General features: G+C 40.3%; 1 protein-coding gene across 1 annotated transcript; it reads right to left on the bottom strand.

Moving 5' to 3' along the window:
* Positions 1–287: 287 nt before the first annotated feature.
* On the bottom strand, positions 288–19,114 carry ACBD3 (acyl-CoA binding domain containing 3). The gene is made up of 8 exons (XM_061625034.1): positions 18,479–19,114; positions 9,051–9,192; positions 8,277–8,417; positions 6,573–6,731; positions 5,310–5,484; positions 3,475–3,664; positions 2,642–2,926; positions 288–1,039 (listed from the first exon to the last, which is right to left on the bottom strand). The coding sequence occupies exons 1-8, from the start codon at positions 18,789–18,791 to the stop codon at positions 828–830; spliced, it is 1,617 nt and encodes a 538-aa protein (XP_061481018.1). The 5' UTR covers positions 18,792–19,114; the 3' UTR covers positions 288–827.
* Between the last annotated feature and the right edge of the window lie 10 nt (positions 19,115–19,124).

Raw genomic sequence — 19,124 nt, 5'->3', positions numbered from 1 at the left:
AAGTCAAAATCTTGCACATAATTTGGTCTCAGGATTAACAGCAGTTATTTGGGGAAAGTATCTGTCTCATTATGAAGTTGATGCCCAAAATTAAATTTTCCAAATTTTGCAATCAAACAAGGTAATTCCCTGATGTGTACATACACACACTTTCTTTGTATGTGCCCGCAGACCTCCAGCAAGGGTGCCTGCACACACACTCACACTTCTGCCTCTCATCCAGCAGCATAACGTTTGGACAGATAGGCTCCAAATGACGTCTTGAATGAGAATAGACACAAGACAAATCAGCTTCTAAACTGCATCCACTAGGGTTTAAAGTTTAATGGTGTAAAAACCTGGACATTCAAATACAGCTTTAAGAAACTTGCTCGCTACAGTGCAGATTGCATCTGGCTCCCACCTGCACAAGTACGGCTGGTACCCTTAAATGAATAATTAACAGACTTATTGTTTTTAAACGTTCAATGCTTGTAGGGCAGGCAACGCCATACTGACCGCCACCAATGAAACATTTCCCCCTTGTATGTGTGTGTTTTAGAGTTTAAGGGATTATTAAAAGGTCAGTATATGCAACTTGCATAACTTTCTGTCTTATGCTCTGGCAAACAACCATGTCATCAGAAAGGATTGGGTAGATTCTAACCCCGCTAACTGCATTGACATTGAGCTGCAGAAGAAAGCTCAACTCCCAGTGTCAAAGTTCACACACACACACGCCATACAGATACATCAGACAGGGTAACAAAGTCAAAAAGTCCAGTATGCTTGACAGAAATTCCAAACAACACGACGTCTTCTGCACCGCCCCAGCCTCCACAAGATCTTTATCTAGTATAATAGACTCTGTAGTAAACTGTTTTTGACCTCCATAATGAGTAGGAGTTGTCAAATTTAAGGAGATAGACTCCTCTTCCTGGGTACTGATGGCTGCCAGCATAGACTTCTTCATGACAGTCTCGTCTGTACACAGGCACTATTTCATCTAGTTGAGGCTTGTTGGCATTCTTTTTGGCTTTTTCTTCAGTACTAGTGTTTTCTGAGAAAGAGTCAGAAACAAAACATTAGTCACTAAATGCAAGATGCCAAACAAACTCCACAACCAATTCTTCATGGTCAGTGTGGATTAATTCCCCAGGAAGAACAGCAAGACATAAGCAAGTTATTTAATTTAACAAAAGCAAAACAGTATGTTTTCATCTGTACCAGAACTATACAGAAAAAACAGTGATGACCGACTGTTCACAAGGAGGATTTGGAGCAAGATTACCAATGCATGATATTAACACAGACATTTCTTGGGAAATCTTATCCTGAACAAATCAGTGAACAAATCTGGCTTCTGTACCACAAGTTTGGCCAACACACACAGATAACTGAGGTGTTACTTTTGTTCCATTGCTTTATAGCTTATTTTTGCCTTCAAAACTCTTTGTGTTTCTACCATAATCAGGGAGTAATAAAATTATGCTCTGAAGGTCATGGCTTTGTCTTCCTTTAGACAGCTACTAAGAGGTACCATACATATGGATACATGGTGGACTTTTTGTAACAGTTGATGCTAAAGGGCAATTTTAAAAACTGTTTATGTGATTTTGCAGCACACTCCCAATGACTTATTTTAAGACCAACTGATGTCAACAGGACCAAAGCTTCTCAGTAACTTAGAGAAAATTGGCCCATGCTGCAACTTGTGTAGATATAACCCAGTCTGCCCAAGCGTCATGAGTTACATGTAAGTTTGTAAGATTCTAGCATGAAGCTGCAGTTAGCAAAGGTCACACCTGTACAGATGCAATATCCTCAGATGTCCTTTCCTATAACATTACAATATTTCATAGTCAAAGATTTGGAATCTGGTTACTTTACAGAGATTAAAGCACAGCTTTGCATAAGGAGAGGCAAAGATTTGGGTAATGGTCCCACAATGCAGAGGTCTTATGAGGAAGAGAGACCAAACATGCTCTTAGGGTGAGTAAAGGCTTAGAAAACAAAGGATCTGCAAAGTTGCACACAACCACCAAGCGTAAGAAAGACAAATTACTTGGTAATAAATTACAAGACAGTAAAATCTGAAAGTGGAATTTGGAAACTGATAAAAGGACCAGCACAGAAAGCTACACTCTTTGAGTCTAGTGCCTCGAGTCTTGGGACAATCTCAGCAGTTAAACTCTAAGTAGTTATGCTTCATATCTGTAAGAGACACATACAGACATGTATTATAACTGTATGAGACCAGGAATATACAAGGACAATTTCCCCATCATTTTAATTCTGCCTTGGTTTTGAAATTCCCATGAATTTGAGAGAGCTCATGTACGACTATATAGCAGAACCATCATAATAATGGAACTTTATTGTTGATCAAATAAGATCACAGAGAGGACCATTTAATTCACCTTATTTGCTCTAATTGGCTCCCACTCAATATCTCTTTATCCACAAACTAACTAATCTACCATATTCCAGAACTTTTCCTCACTGTTTCCCACTTGCCTTCGCACACTAGGCACCATCTTTCCAAATTCCAAGTTCTACAACCACCAGATTATTTTTCTTATCGCAGCAGACAATGTACTGTGAAACCTGTTACAGCTTCTTGCATGACTACACCCCCTACTATGTGTATAAAATAAGATACCTTCATCCTCGTCCTCATCCTCACTGGATTCACTAACATGCACGCTGACTGCTGTGTTAGGGGAATCTGTCCATTCAAAATATACCCCAAAACCAATGTCATAATTGTCTGTAGCAAACTCCCAGAAGAGATAAGAACCCTCTTCATGAGTTGGTACACGAACAGTGACTACTTCTCCTCTCCCAACTGTAATCACAGAGTCTGCATCTTGGCGGATCTTCTCTTTGAAGTCTGCAATCTGGGGTCGTGTCCACATAGATGGTGCTGCTATGACTGGAACAGATTCTTAAAAAGGAGGGAGACAAAAAGTGCAAGACCTGAGCAATTTTATAGTTGGACACCTTACTGTATTGGAGTAACGTAGAAAAGCCTCACTGCAAAGAAGGGGCAACACTACAAGGCTTCTCCCACACCACCACAGATCTTCTTGCAGATTACTCTGTGGCCAAGGAAAATCAACCTCATCTAGACAACACCTCATAGCCTCCCACACTTTTAAGTCAGTGGACGGCTGGTTTAAGTACGTATGGTTGGAAGTTTCATCCCTATGTCATATGCTACCTCACAGACTTGAGGTAACCTGGAAGTGATGGGAAAGTGCACTTCCCAATTCTTCCAGTGCTCCCCTTTCACTCTGCCTATAACAGATTTCAATCCTAGCCAAGGACTTTTAGCCTCACGTAGTTAAACAGCAGGTAACCGCTGATTCACAGACCAGAGTATATTTTGTGTGCTTAAACTTAGAGGCCACTAGTTGCTGAAGGCGGCAGAGCATAAGGCTCAGTCAGAAACATGCAAGTAGCTACTTCTGGTGTATAAGACTTTCCTCTTACCTTTTGGTCCATTTTCTAGTGCTTCTTCTAAAGCTTCAGTTTCCAGGTCTTTTTCAGAGCTGTCTGTATGTGCACTAGGCTGTCCATTAACTGATGGTACTTCTCCTGTGGTAGCTGGGTTTGCTTTTGATACAGAAGTAACTGAAGCCCCTGCTGTGGCTGCTGCTTCCTGCTGTTTTTGTAAAGCTGCCTATAGATTAAAAGCCAAAACAAAATATAAGGGCAATCTTTGGGGAGTTGCATAGTGCTATTGGTGGGAAATATGCTGTTGGAAGTTACACAGAATCTACTACATATCTGAGTAGAACTAAATGAAGAAGCTGGATTCCAATATCTCTGTTTGAAGGGGATGGAACACTGACACAGTTTAAAAATCAGAGAGGAGCATGACTTGTTCGGAAAGATAGTCTGAGGCATTCTGGACTCAGAGATGAATCCTGCGCACTTCTGATGAAAGCAGCAGTGCTTAATCCTACCCAGAGTTGCATAGGCTGAATGTGCACTTGAGAACTGAGCCTGAGAGGAAGTTCAACACTGCATGCCAGTGATCGATTGCAATCTCTGGATGCATAATTTTTTAGTAATCTCTCCCGTGGTTGTGATGTCCATTATGTTCTTATCTGCCTACTTCTGAACAACTTACTGTTCAACCCATTCTTTGGCTAGCACTGTTTCTCACTGAAGCCATTGTCACCTCATCTGGGAACAGGTAACTTGTGGCCCATGGCCTGGATCTAGCCCCCCAAGTCACATGAAGTGGTCCTCAAGCTCACACATCTCAATTTCCTCATCTGATCACGAGATAAAAACTCTGTCTATTCTGTAGAAATTATCCCTGAACAGCAGTCAGAGGGATCTTTTCTTGGATCTCAGTTCCAAGCACCACAGAACTGAGACTGGAGATTAGGCCTTTGGGAGATTAACATCTCTCCGGCTTCTCTTTAAAGAGGATCATAGAATAGTAGAGTTGGAAGGGGCCTATAAGGCCAGCAAGTCCAACCCCCTGCCCAGTGCAGGAATCCAAATCAAAGCATTCCCGACAGATGGCTGTCCAGCTGCCTCTTGAATGCCTCCAGTGTCAGAGACCCCACTACCTCTCTAGGTAATTGGTTCCATTGTTGTATGGCTCTAACCCACATGGGCTAATATGCACCAAAGGGCAGCACTACCATTAAAATGCTAGAAGTGACACCTCCCTTTTTCTCTACTGCAGATGGGCAGACTTCAGTCTTGCCAGATCTATTTGTTTTTTCCTAGAACCCCAAGATTTACCAATCAGAACCAGGTGCCAAGGCATACAGTTAGAATTAAACAACAGGGTTCATCTGAGCACGTTCTGAGCCTTGAAATTTGTTTTCAGTACCAGAACTGACTCACAGTCCTTTCACACAAGCCTCTTTGTATGGAAGAAGTCATTTTGTTGCTGCTATTGTAAAGCAACACGGAGTTAATAACCCTTGCCAATTTACTGCAGATCACCCAGAGATCTACCAGAAGAGAGATCTAACTTTTGCCCACCCTCGCTCTAGTGCAAGACACTTGCTTCCAGGAATTCTAGAAAGGATTGAGTAATAAGCAAAGTCAGCACAGAGAGATCAGTGCTTATACATTATACATATTTTTACTATGAATATATTCTCTTCAGAGATAATAGAGAAATAGTGAATTCATTTTTCATAAAGAATTTTAATTTGTGGACCTGATGCAACATTAGAATTTGTATTTCTGCTTTCATCTTTCACTGCAATATAGATGAGCTTTCTCAGTGATGTCTCAGAAGACAGCCACACATCTATCATTCCATAAGCTGCTCTGTCAGAACACTGTACTCGTACCTGTTGCTGTGCAAGCTGGACCTGATAAAGTTGTTGCATGTACTGTTGATAGTGCTGTTCCTGAAGCTGACGAATCAGGATCTGCTGCTGCTCATAGTTGCCTGGGTACTGCTGGGCTGCATACTGTTGGAACTGAACAGCCGTCTGAGAGTTCAGTGCTGCCATTATCTGTTGCCTAGATATGGAACAAAATTATCCTGATATACAGCTCTGAAGGCATAGCCGAAGAGTCAGTTTTCAAACTGGCCTTGTACACAGCAAACTCAATTTTGTTCAAAACAAGCTGGTCATTGCAATTAAGATAGGAAATATTTATGATTTCTTTCTAAACATAGTAGCCATGTAAACATAGCAAAGGTGATGCAAGTGTAACTTCCTTGTTTGCTAGCAAAAGGATACACCAAATCATAAGACAGAGCCTTGTGATCTGTGTGGAGGGCTTCTGTGCAATGCAGATTTAAAGATAAGACTCAAAATGTCTGAAGATAGCTGTTCATGACTTATTTTAAGAAGAGATACTGAAACAACGCTCCTTCTGTCTAAAATTCACTTGGTAGCTCCAGCTCCTGCCTAACTGAAACTCACTTCAAGTTCTGCGTTACAGTTCTCTGAGGGCCCACTTCTGGAACAGATGACTCATCCACAAGAATCTATCACTCCATAAATGGTCCCATTCCAATAATTTGGAAAGCTCTCTTGTGACCAGCCAGAGAAGAAATTTCTACTTCATTCAAGAGTACATGCTGAATGTATTTGTTACCTTTCACCACTTTTTCAGTGTAAGTGGTTAAATATAATTGTAGGCATAATTTAAAAAAAAAAATTTGCAAAGCAGGACACAAAAGGTACCTCAACATTTTAATAAGTAAATTGGCATGCAGGCTGAAATATATGCCTTTTAGAATTTAAGAGAAGAGGATAGCTGGCTATGCCACTGGGGAAATGTTTTGGCTGTATTAGATAGGAATGTTAGGCTTGTGATCAACATTGCTGGATTCAAATTACAAAGAGGCAGGACAGATGTTTAAGAGCTGGTACAGGGTGTAGTGCATAGACAACAAGTGGGATTTGTCTAGGAGCCTAGGAAGATGCAGAATCAAATCCATACTCAGCTGTATTGCTCACTGCGTGGTCTTGGGCAAGGCACCATTTCCTCAGCTGCAGAGTAATGCGAGAAGAAAATGGGATGACCCCATGCACAAAAGTTCTTTTGACAAAGATGGGATGACAGTGTGATAAATAAAACGACTGTATCCTGCTTACTTCTGCTGCTCCATTCGGAGTCTCTCTTCTTCTATCCGCCGCCTCTCTTCTTCTTCCCGTCTCAGTCTCTCCTCTTCTTCTCGCCTACGTTTCTCTTCCTCCTTTTGCAAACGCTCTCGTTCTTCCTCTTCACGTTGCCTACGCTCTTCCTCTTCCCTCCTGTAATAGCCATGTTTACCAGACATTTAATTATTCTACCTGGCTGTTTTGTAATGTCATGTGAAGGATGAAGACACAAGACATACATGATCACCCACTGCAATTACCCACTGCTCAGAGCTGTCACTAGAAGATGATATTTATATTAACAGCAGCAGCAGCAATAGATCGGCCAACAATAAAGTTAACCCAAATACAAGATGGCCACCAACTATGGTACCAGTACCATTTGATATATGTGCTTGGCTGAGAAGCCCATGGAGTGCACCTATCATTTGTGGGTTTATGACTGAATGCCTCTAAATCAGAATCCTCCTAAACCTACTGGGGCATGTTAAACTTAAGCAGCTTGGAGCAGGGTTAAAGATCTCTTCTCAGATTCAATTTGTATACAAAACTACTGTAATTATAGAATTATTTCATATTCTGTATCAAAACTATTCAGAGTTCGTAGCTGTACCAAAAAAATTATAGCAAGACTTGCCAGCTCTTCCTATGTGCATGTTATTCTAAATTTTTATTTTAAAAAAATGTTTCTCCACAATACGGAATATTGTGAATGATGCACCAATGTGTAACCAGAGAAACACAACTGAGAGGAGGCACAGTGTCAGGCACAAAGGTCTACTTTTCAACTGGTATCCAAATTCTGTATCAGATATTAGCCTACATATCAATATCTTCCAAAAATTTCAGAAGATTAACAGATGTTGATTAAGTAAATCCTCTTCTAAACTACATGCAAACATTTGATCCACAGTGGTGACAAAGTAAAAATCTGGTTGCCGTTTAAAAACTGTATCAACATTCCTCACATTTTCCTGTAAAACTATTATTTTTGAGACAAGAAAGTATCAATTTCAAAAGTAAGGAAAACTGCACTACAGTTCACAGCTTCATACCAAGATTGTTTAAAAGCCATTAAAATAGTTCAAGAACTAAATCAAACATGAGGAACCTCCAGTCCATGGGCCAAATTAGGCCTGGCACAGGTCCCATTTGGTCTGCAAGATTGTTTTCCCCAAACCATGCCCACCTGCTCCACACCTGAAGGCATATGTGACAGCAGGTATAGGACAGGTAGACATGTGGCCGTAAAGGAGCAACTGGGAGCCCTAAAATGTGCTCCTGATCATTCTTTGACAAGCAAGGCTTGCCGTCAGCACCTATCAGCTGATTGCTGCTTAGAGCATGCACTCTGGGATCGGCTGCACTACAGAGTTCACAACTGGGAACTCAACAGTAGTCAATCCCTACCCAAAGCAGGCTTGGTGCTGACAGCAAGCCCTACAGCTATAAGCACAAATATTCCTTTGCACTGCCAGCATGAACTTGAGGTGCAGCTGCAAAGGATGTTCCTCTGTAGATACGGCTGGAGGCATACCCACAAAGGATTTTCCTTTTTTCCTTTGGATCACCTCATGTCATTGTAATGTCCAATAATTAACAAGAATGGTCCATGGGGGATCAAACTGACTGTTAGGTAAGAGAGACAGGACACAAAACACTTCATGAACTGCCATGCAGTCTTAGAGGGGAGCTTACCTTTTCTTTTCCTGTTCTTCTTTCTCTATTTTATGGGAGGTAACATATGTTGAAAAGAGATGACAGCACCTATTTAAGAGCTTTACAAACTCTATCATGGCATCTTGCTTTGCCAGGTTTCCAAGGGCAGCCCATTCTTTCCTACAAGGAGGAATGTAAATAAAGTTTGTCTAAGAAATTGCATGAATCAAGACAAAATAAAATGAATGCTTTATCAAGATTATAGGTAATATGTGAGCTTGGCTAATCAGTTTTTCATGAAGGCCAGGATTTCAAAAGTCAAGCAATCTCTTCCTAGTTTATTAATTTATTATTTAATTTATATCCCGCCTTTCCTCCCAGCAGGAGACCAAGGTGGCAAACAAAAGCACTAAAAACACTTTAAAACATCATAAAAACAGTCTTTAAAGATGTTTTGTTTTAATGTATTTTAAAAACATTTTTTAAAAAAACTTTGACGACATCTTAAAAAGAAAAAAGTTTTAAAATCGTTTGTTTTTTTTAAAAAGGTTTACAAGCATATTGAAAAACAATTCCAACACAGACGCAGACTGGGATAAGGTCTCAACTTAAAAGGCTAGCTTAGCCAAAGGGAAGACAACCCAATGTAAGGTTGATATCCAAACACACAAGGCATACTAGTTCATGTTTTGGAGTTTATAGAGGAAAAAGATCCTTAAAAACTACCCAGAAACCAGTCAAGAAATTTCAACCTAGGATTAAGTTAAATAGCATATTTGATGTGGAGTTCCACAAAAGTTGATAGTTTTTTACCTTCTGTCATTCCCCAGGACGTCAAAGAATCCAACTTCAGGGCAAGTGTCTGGATTATAAGGTCCCAGCAGAACCTGCTTATGCAGTGCCACCAGTCTGAGTTTTTCTTCATATGTTGGATGAAATGCTTTACCATCTTTTTCTAAAGATAAATGATAAGATTAATTTAAAGACATATATGACCAAAGTCACTGCATTGTCAAATGAGCTAAGGGATTTAATATCTTCCTATCAGCAACATTTTTTGCAGCAGCCCAGTGACAAGCAAATAATTGTCATTAACAGGAATACTAGCCTATTAACCTCTTCAACTAAGGAGTGCATATGACCTACAGTACCAGTGAAACTAACAAATATACCCCTTTTCAGTGCCAAGTATTCTGTCCTATGCAAGAAAGGTAACAGACTAGGACTGCAGTCCTACACACGCTAGGGAACAAGTGAACTCACTGGGATCTACTTCAAATAAACATGCACAAAATGGGGGCGTACGGCTGAAATTCCTACCCTGACACATACGTACTAGTAAGCCTCACTGTGCTCAGTGGGAAGCCTTCAAGAACAGTTGCCCAAGGCTCTAGAATAGCAGCACATATCTTTTGCTGTCTGCGCTGAACAAAAGTGCTGTTTGACAACAAAAAATGAGCCGGTATGGTGTAGTGGTTAGTATACTGAACTAGAACAGGGGGCGGATCTGTGATTTAAATAGTAAGGCTTCCAAAATAATAGTGAAGCAAACAAGTGGTTTTTATTTTCAATTATTCAAAAGCAGCTTAATGAATTATTCACAAAAATGACTGCTAAATCAGTTGCAGAAAGGGAGGGATGGGCAGGCCTGAAAGGGCTTTATTAAAAGCGAAACAGCAAATAAATAATAAATAGCAATCCATTCCACATTCGTAACCTAGCTCTTCTGAACCATGACACAAGAGGAACACCATCCATTAAGAGCCTAAGTGTCCTACAATTATAAATACAGCCCCAAAAGGTTCTCCCCAAATGAACAACACCAGACATAGCCGTTTACACTCCACCAGGAAGAAAAAAGCTCACTGTAATTCAGTTTCTGTTTCAGTTCAATTTTAAAGTCTCTTCCAGGGTCAACTGTGAAACAGTGGCTCAGGGTCAAAACTGTGAAACAGTAGCTGATCTAGCCCCTTTGAAAGAAAAACAACACTTTGGCAAATATTGGTGAGGACAATTCTAGCACATTTAATAAACTCTCAAAGTATATGGAGAAACAAACATTAGTAAAAATGGTGCTCGGCGAAACATGGACCAAGAACACAAATGAATGTCCCATTCTCATATGGAAAAATAGTGTAAGGGAGTTGTTAGTCTACACCACCCCAAATCATGTGAATGCCCTAAGACATAAAAATAATACACCTACCCTTGCTGATGCTAGTTTGAGTGGCCTTGAATATTAGTCATAGTAATGTCAGGCTGGGAAGGGGGAAATCTCTATTCACTCTGCAACACCATCATGTTAAAAGCCATTCCTGGAGGCCTTACCTGGATGACTGAGATATGTTAATATTGGATGTGTGAGGTATTAAGCTCCTGGTCTTATAATAAAGCTACCGTCTCAAATCTTTTTCACCCTCATCTTTATTATCAGGAATATCTTGGAATTGCTACTAGCTCTAAAAACTAACTAGATATCCATCTCCTTGGGTTTTGTTAAGGCAGGGACAGTGAATTAAAACAAGCTTGGACTGCCATTTTAGGGGACTCTGGCAGATCCATTCACCCTAAAATTATAGCTTCTTAATTTATCATATTTCACATTTGTCTGCCTGGTCACACGATTAAACACAAGGGGGTTTGGGGGGATGTATTTTGAGCCAGGCAGCAACTCAAATATGAGGGATTCATATGAGGCGTTATTAACCCTAGAAAACTCAGCTAGTAAAGTGAAAGACTGACAAGAATGCTAGGCTGGTATGCTAGGCTTACTTACTATCAGACAGTAGCCAGAAGAAAAAAATATTTATTATTTGATTTATATCCCGCCCTTCCTTCCAGCAGAAGCCCAGTGTGGCAAGCAGAAGGGCTAAAAACGCATCGAAACATCATAAAAACAGACCTTAAAATACACCAAAACAAAACAACTTTAAAAATATTTTTTTAAAAAAGCTTTTAAAACATCTTAAAACAAAAAATATATTAAAAAGCAATTCCAACACAGACGCAGACTGGGATAGGTCTCAACTTAAAAGGCTTATTGAAAGAGGAAAGTTGTCAGAATACTGAGTGGTGACCTAGAATTCAGGGCTGTGGAGTCGGTACGCCAAACCTGCGACTCCGACTCCTCTATTTTTCCACTGTCCGACTCCAACTCCAACTCCTCTATTTTTCTACTGTCCGACTCCACCCAAAATTGATTCTTGTCAATCAAAATTTATTTGGAAGTCAGAGGTGGTACATTTCTACTGACTCTGACTCCACTCAAAATTGCTCCCGACTCCGACTCCACCCAAAATTGCTTCTGACTCCGACTCCACGACTCTGACTCCACAGCCCTGCTAGAATTACCAGCTAAAATCACCCCAAATGTTTAAATTATAGTCTAGCCCACACAGCAGTCACAACCCATGGCCCGTGAGAGACACACATCCTTGCTTAGAAAGCCTCCACCTCACCACCAACAATGGACAACCTTCCAGAAAGACAAACTGAGAGACTAGGTCCTCCAACTAACCCAGATGCCAGCTCTGTGCTTTAGCAACACTATTACACGACCTATTAATGTCACAGGCTCATTCATCAGGGCTACATTCATTATACTACAATTGCATCCTGCACTGAGCAGGGAGGCTGGTCTAGATGACCTCTAAGGCATCTTCCAGCTCTATGATTCTATATCACAGCTGGTAACATATTATTAGCAATGCTCATATTAGCAATATTATTGTTATCTTGTACAAATTATACTGTACATGGAAGTGTCACAGATATATTGGAACCCCATGCATTGTATGATCTATTGTCTCCAGTATTTACAGACTTGCTCTGTTTCCAAAAGAAACTACTTTTTTTCCTTCTTTATCATAAGGTCACATTAGCACATTTAGATGTTTGGCAATATTTTCATGTTTTAAAACTATTTTTCAAGTTGCTTGACAAAATTATTCAGATGTATTGGGAGAGGAAGAGAAGAGCATTTTGCTCATCATGGACACTATCCAAGAGGTGCATGTAGTAAACACTTAAAAAGCACACATAAATCTAAAGCTGGTCATGCTTTTAGCGGCTCATTTCTGGAAGACAGCTTGAAGAACTACAAGAACTTGAAAAAAATTAACACATACACTAAAGGCAATGACAACTCTATAACAGAACCTCCAGGCTCCTGAAAAGCAATCGTCTGTACAGTCTCAGATGACAAGTTGCTAAAAAGGATTAGCAGCTGCAGATTATGTGGCTTAATTAACGTAGACTATTCTGGGACATATGCCTGAACAGTGTAAGTTGTCACCCAGATGGTAACTTTCTTGTAGCAACATACACAAAGCATTAATGACATAAAAAAATTGTAAATACCACATTACAAATGCAGTGTAAGAATCAAGGTTAAATTGTGCCTGCACAGAAGTTCATTTTTTTATTCATATGGTGTCAAGCCTTCAAAGTGGAGAGTTCTCTGCAATTATCAAGTTAGCTGGAGATCATGTTATAGTGCAGATATCTGCTCAAGGATGCTGTAGAAAATGCAAGAAAGAACAAAGCAAGTGACTTAAGGAGTGAATGCTTGGTAATATTCCAAAACCCATAGCAAGGCTGGATATTAAGCAAAGCAAGGGATGGAAGAGAAAAAAGTTGGCATGGTGTGAAAGCCATCAAGTCTGCTTGGTCTCAGCTGGGCAATAAGCTTTAAGAGTTCACAGTGCAATTTTATCCAGCCATGAGAGCTCTAAAGGTCATAAAAAGTACCTATAAAATATGTGGGATACTTACAGGATTACAATCACTTGGTCCAATCAAGACACATCAAAACACAGGACTAAGGATTTTCAACAGTTTTAACAAACTCCCTAAACTATCATTTTGTCTTGGGTCATATTTGAAGGCCACTGTTAACCACAGGATGACTACTAACATCAGATTTTTAATAATCTCAGATTAAGGATGTAATGAAGAGTAAATTAGAGAGATTTGGATGACAACAAAATCTAAGAGACATAAGGACTTCTCTCTCTTTGAGCTGCACCATACAGTCCCTATTGAACACTATAGTTTAAACATAATATGGCTTCCCTTGTCAGTTAACTGACCAAAGTTTTATTTTTTTAAGTCAGAACAGAATTATCATCATCAGAATCAACACAACTACAAGTTGCAGTGTGAACAAGCTTTCCAAAGGACATGAGGCTCAGACTGTTTTCACAAAAAGATGCTCGAGGGGAGAAGAAACTAGAGACAGAATCAATTAAGAAAGGAAGATCTCCACTGAGAGCAGATAAAGGTAATGTGGTGAGAAAGGATGAGAAGTTCAAGAGCTTGTTCCTAAGATAAATAAAAGAGTACTTTCTAAGTGGCATCTTTCTGCGGCCCTCTGCTGTATCTCATCTGTATTCATTAATGTACATGTATTCCCTCAATGTTCCCTCCCAAAAAGTTCAACATTATAGTGAAAAGCTACCTCATATATTTCTGTAGACTTTACACTATGATGCAGTTTTTCAGGGGGGAAATCAAATTTGAAAGTTTTCTGATGTCTGACTTGGAACTGAACAAGGGCAGCACTCAACGAAATTCTTGTTCTACATAAAGAGTAGCACTACAGCAATGGGATTTCCCCCTTCCTCTCCCCATGCACACCCCATGTTGTCCCCAAGTCTGCTCTGGAGGATTGGGGGAACCCCTAGAACAGATTTTGGGGGTGTGCAGGGAAAAGAGGGGGGAAATGTTCTGTTGCGCAAAGAGAAATCTGTGCACTAACAGGATGTTCATCTTAGCGCTATGCTGTCCTTTGTATTTTATTTAGAAACAAAATACAGTATGCTCATTTTAAATATTGAAGAAAATTTTCCAGTAGTCAAAAGTAGTTGAAATGACATATTTGGTTGCATTTTTTTAAAAAAACCCTAATGTGTTAAACAAATATAAAGCTCTCTTTGGAAATTTATTTTCATTAGAATACTAGTAAATGTTTTAAAACACAAGTACTCAAATACTTGTGTTACATTTAATTAAAATAAAAGCACTGAGATCAGCTAACAAACTGATTTTAAAACGCCCGAAAGGCTGTGCATGATCTATGTTTCATAGGTATAATTCCTTGGGGAAAAGTTACATCTTTGAAACTACTCACTTTTGCTGGTATTGAACTCACTCATTATGTTATTAATGTTATGAAATAATCCAGCTTTATAGATGCGTTCAGGGCAAAAATGTCTGCCCTACATTTCTGTCTTGCTCTTCCCAAAAAGTGAGATGCAAAAATAAAACATCTCACAAAGCTAGACCTCTGACTGACATAGATAGAAACAGCTTAATTCTGGCTGCTAAAATTCAACCCCAAAAGAAAGGTCTTAGGGCATCTAAGAAATATCACACCACATATTCCAATTTGTTCACTGAACAGTTACCATGGATCATATATTCAAGCTTGCTCACACTGTAGCTGGTTTGTGTATTAAGGCATCATGCTGATTTTGTAGGCCTGTCCAGGTTTAGCTTTACTTTGCTCTCCCCATAGAATTAAGTGTTGAGAAAGTACTCCAAATGTTGGGAGCTCTTTTAACCTACTTCAGCATTTTTTAGGAACTAGGTCACACTAAATTAGAATATGCTCCAAGGTGATTCTGGGAGTAAAATGGCAGCATAATCCCCACCCCTCCTTTCCTAGCCCTAACACCAGAGCTTCTCTAACAGTGCAATCCAAAACACGTCTACTCAGAAGTAAGCTCCACTGGGTTCAATGGGACTTATTCCCAGGTAAGTGTGTATTGGATTGCAGCCCAAGTCAGGAGATTTAGCAAGTATGGCCAGGATGATAGGAGCTGCAGTCCATAACATCTGGAGCGCACCACATTAGCTATCCCTGCTGTAAGTGGAAATGCCAATGACGGAACTTGGTACATGCATAAGATTTAGTACTGAGTGAAGGGAAACTACCCTGGCTACAAACTGTAAATCCAACTTAGGCCCTATATAAAAATGTAATGACAGTGTACATTTAGTATACTAAATTATCTAAAAGAAGGTAAATAATCTTTTATACAGACACTGAATGATGTTGATGTTATTAGTCAAGTTAAAATAATGCATCTCCAAATGTCCAATAACACCACATACAAAAAAGTAAAGTCATTGATAGACATAAGTTATTAGAGAACTGTGTCCTTTTCAAATAACTTTATTCATTCCAGAAAAATATTCATGGAAATTAACAAATGTTGACACATCCTGCCTTACAAGCAAATTTAGAAAATTATGACATTTCAAAGGCAATACCTATGTTATTAAGAGAGCCAGTGTGGTATAGTGGTTGGACCTGGAACACCAGGGTTCCAATCCCCACACAGCCATGAAGCTCACTGGGTGACCGTGGGCCAGTCACTGCCTCTCAGCCTCAGAGGAATGCAATGGTAAACCACCTCTGAATACCGCTTACCATGAAAACCTTATTCATAGGGTTGCCATAAGTCAGGATCGACTTGAAGGCAGTCCATTTCATTTTCACCTATGTTATTAAATGAAATTTAATTTATTATAAGGTCCTACCTTACTATATTGCAAATTATAGTTTTCAGTTGCGGCTCTCCATTTGTGGAATGCACTCCCCAGAGAGGTCCACCTGGCACCTTCACTGACATCTTTTCAGTGCCAAGAAAAGATTTATCTTTTTCCCAGTCATTTGATGGGCTAAAATGCTTGTTTTAGTGTGCTGCCAAAGCTGTCTGTTGCTGGATGGGAGTGGTGGTTGTTTTATTATTTTGTTTTATATTATGATATGTTTATTTGGTTTATAACTATTTTGTAAGCCGCTTGAAGACCTTTGGGTAACAAGCAACTAATACGTCTAATAAAAAATAACAACAAATTTTAACATAAATTTATGACAAGTGATATCAACGGACAGCTCAGACCACAATACTTCTGAACAACAAGATAGTAATTTGCACTCAAGACTCTCACCATGGAGAGTTAAGTAGCTGAATGTTACTATGCCTGCAAATAGTTAAGGCAAACAAAACTAATTTTGTGAGTTCACCAAGTCATACTTGTGGCAAAGTCATTAACATCTATCCAAAAGACTTTACTTGCAGCATCCCAAATCTGACTATCTGCTGAAAGTTCCCAAATTACTTATTAAATAAATGTACTTTGTAGCTATATTATGCAAGAAACAGTACATATTCCTTCCAGGACTAGATTAAGGTTGCAATTCTATATACCTTTATTTGGTTTAGATTATTCACCTTGCTAATCTCAATGAGATTTACTTGCATGGAAAGAGGCACAGGATTGTGCTGCACAACCGATTAACACTATCTAGAAGGAAGATGAAAAAAGAAAGTTCATATTTCTTGAGTGTACTTGTGACTACTAGCTCAGAGGTGGCTAAACTTTTTTGACCCGAGAGCCCTTGGCCAACCCTCTAGGGCCGGTGTGGGGAACCTTCTGCTCTCCTTATGTTGCTGTACTACAATCCCCACCATCCCAAGTAACATCTGGAGGGCCAAAGATTCAGATTCCCCACATCAGCTCTAGGAGCCACATGTCAGAAGTATGGCTGCTGCACATTCCTGCACACACATTTTCACACACACAGGACACACAAACCGCTCTGCCCACCCTAGCACTGAGTCTACATTATTTTTTCTTTTTGCTGCTACCACCAAAACCAGTGGGGTCTTGCAGGAGTGGGCCACAAAAAAAATCTTGGGGGACTCAGGCATTAGCCACCCCAATCTAGCCATTCCAAAAAGAGTTCAGCTGATCTTTTTTAAGCTCTCTCTGAAAGATATTGCAGGCTATAATCTTTTAAAAATAGATTTTTCAGATCACTTGATTATAAGGCCTGACTCCCCATTCCACTAGAAAGTGACTTTCCTGGCTTACATTTATATATTACAGGTGTATTCTATTAATGATATCTTCTGTGAAGACCACAACTAATGTGACAGCCACAATAAACATCTGTTTCCAAGAGAACATCCAGGAAATGGCTGCTGTGCTTGCAAATGTAGTATGAGTAGCAGAAATGAGTCTACAGTAGCAATTTGCTACTCTGTATTTTGTACTTGTGGTTTATTTTTGATTTTGTGAGCTGCTTTGGGGTCCATCTTTGATGTAATGGAAAAGAGTAGGTGAGACGTTATTAAAAGAAAAACAAATAAATCAGGGACTGGAAAAAGGGATTTTGTTATTCATATTTTCTCCTGTCCACCAATCAAATGAGTAAACTCAACATGAAAAAGGCAACTTGCCTTGCCTTTCTTTCCCCCTGTTAGCTTGTCCAGACTGTGGGTGGCGTAGGGAGTATTAAAAGACTAGTTTTATGCACTCTGTCATGCAAAATTGTACCTCACGGATACAGGAAATGTTGAAACAGAAAGATTTAATTCAGAACAGAATCTGAACAAGCATGTTGCAAGCAGTGCTTTTATTAAGAGCATAATAGCACCTTGCTCATCTTCATTAGCACAAAGATGCTTCCGTTTCACACAAGAATCTTGAGCACTTTACCATGAAGAATCCCAAAATACTGCCCTTAGCACCTTGAAGAAAGCTAAATTAAGCAAACATAATCAATAAGCAAGTGATCCCTCTGTCATCTAGACTTGCGGTCATTTGACTCGTCCTTGATTTTATATTATTCACTGTCCAGGGCCATATAGAACCCGCTTCACTTATAATAGTTTTCAGAGCAAACAGCAATCTACATTAGAAGATGACAGGGCAGCAATCAAGTTCTATAAATGAATTTTGTAAGGACTCAAGGTACCATTTTTCTGTAAGATCATACCATACCTCTCCAAAGAAAGTGCATACTGTATTCCAAACACCCCTCAACATACCAGAATCTTATTTCGAAAGGCTACTCCTTCACAGAAGAAACATAATTTGCAATTACAACTCACCTATCAATCCTTAGATTTTAAAAAAATCTACATTAAAAAAAATCCAGTGCAGCGTTTTGTAAAAAGTAAAATGTCAATATTTCTGATGTTTCTTCATAACAACCCTCTGAGGGAGGCCGTTTTCTCACATCAAATTTGTACAGACAAAGATAAAAAGAACATATAAACTATTGCCTGAGGTTACAAAGGGAGTTACTTGGTACCAGATAAAGATTTTGGAAATCTACTCTGTAGGCTCAGATGGTGGGGGAGCGGAAAGAAAGAGATGGTAGTAAGATGTAAGGAACATCGGAGAACTTCGAGTTAAGGGGGGGAAGGCCCCTGTATGGTCACCTTTGAAGAAGCGCAGCGCCAGGCCATACAACTCTTCCAGGCCGAAACCCCAGCGCCGCTCCAGACTCAGCATTCCATCGTCGCCGCCGCCATCTGCGTCGCTGTCTCCGCCAGCCTCGTCGCCGGCCTCATCCTGCTGGTGCCGCTGCCCCGGCTGAGCTCCAGCCCCCACTCGGCCTCCTCGGCCCCCAGCAGCGGCGAGCGGCCTAGCATCCGCCTGGCCCGGTCTGGCGTCCTCCGAATCCGGGCTCAGAGTCAGACCGTCAATGGAGACCTCCAGCCGCTCTGAACTCAGCGCCGCTGCAGCCGCCATCGCCTGCCTCGCCCCCTGCTGCTCAGCGGGGCGGCCACGTCTCGACTTCCTGCTCGCTCCTCCCGACCCGGATCTTCCGGCACTGAAAGGGCCTGGCAAGGCGGGCAGGGTTGAGGGAGGAGCAAGGAGTAGTACCTTAGCAGCCCGGCACACCGTTGCTGTATCTACTCCCTCTTTTTACTTCAGACCTGTCTCTTCTGACGGTCCCCATACAATTCTTCACGTCGGGGAGCGGTTGATTTAAAAGACTGCAAGCTGTAATCCTGTGCACACTTTGGTGGGAGCAGGCTGTACGGAGTGCTACAAGGCTTACGTCTGAGTAAACACATATAG

The sequence above is a fragment of the Rhineura floridana genome, chromosome 4 (assembly GCF_030035675.1).
Source record: "Rhineura floridana isolate rRhiFlo1 chromosome 4, rRhiFlo1.hap2, whole genome shotgun sequence".
In the NCBI taxonomy this organism is placed as follows: Eukaryota; Metazoa; Chordata; class Lepidosauria; order Squamata; family Rhineuridae; genus Rhineura; species Rhineura floridana.
Note: the sequence above shows the minus strand (reverse complement) of the source record. Positions and strands in the feature narration are given on the sequence as shown.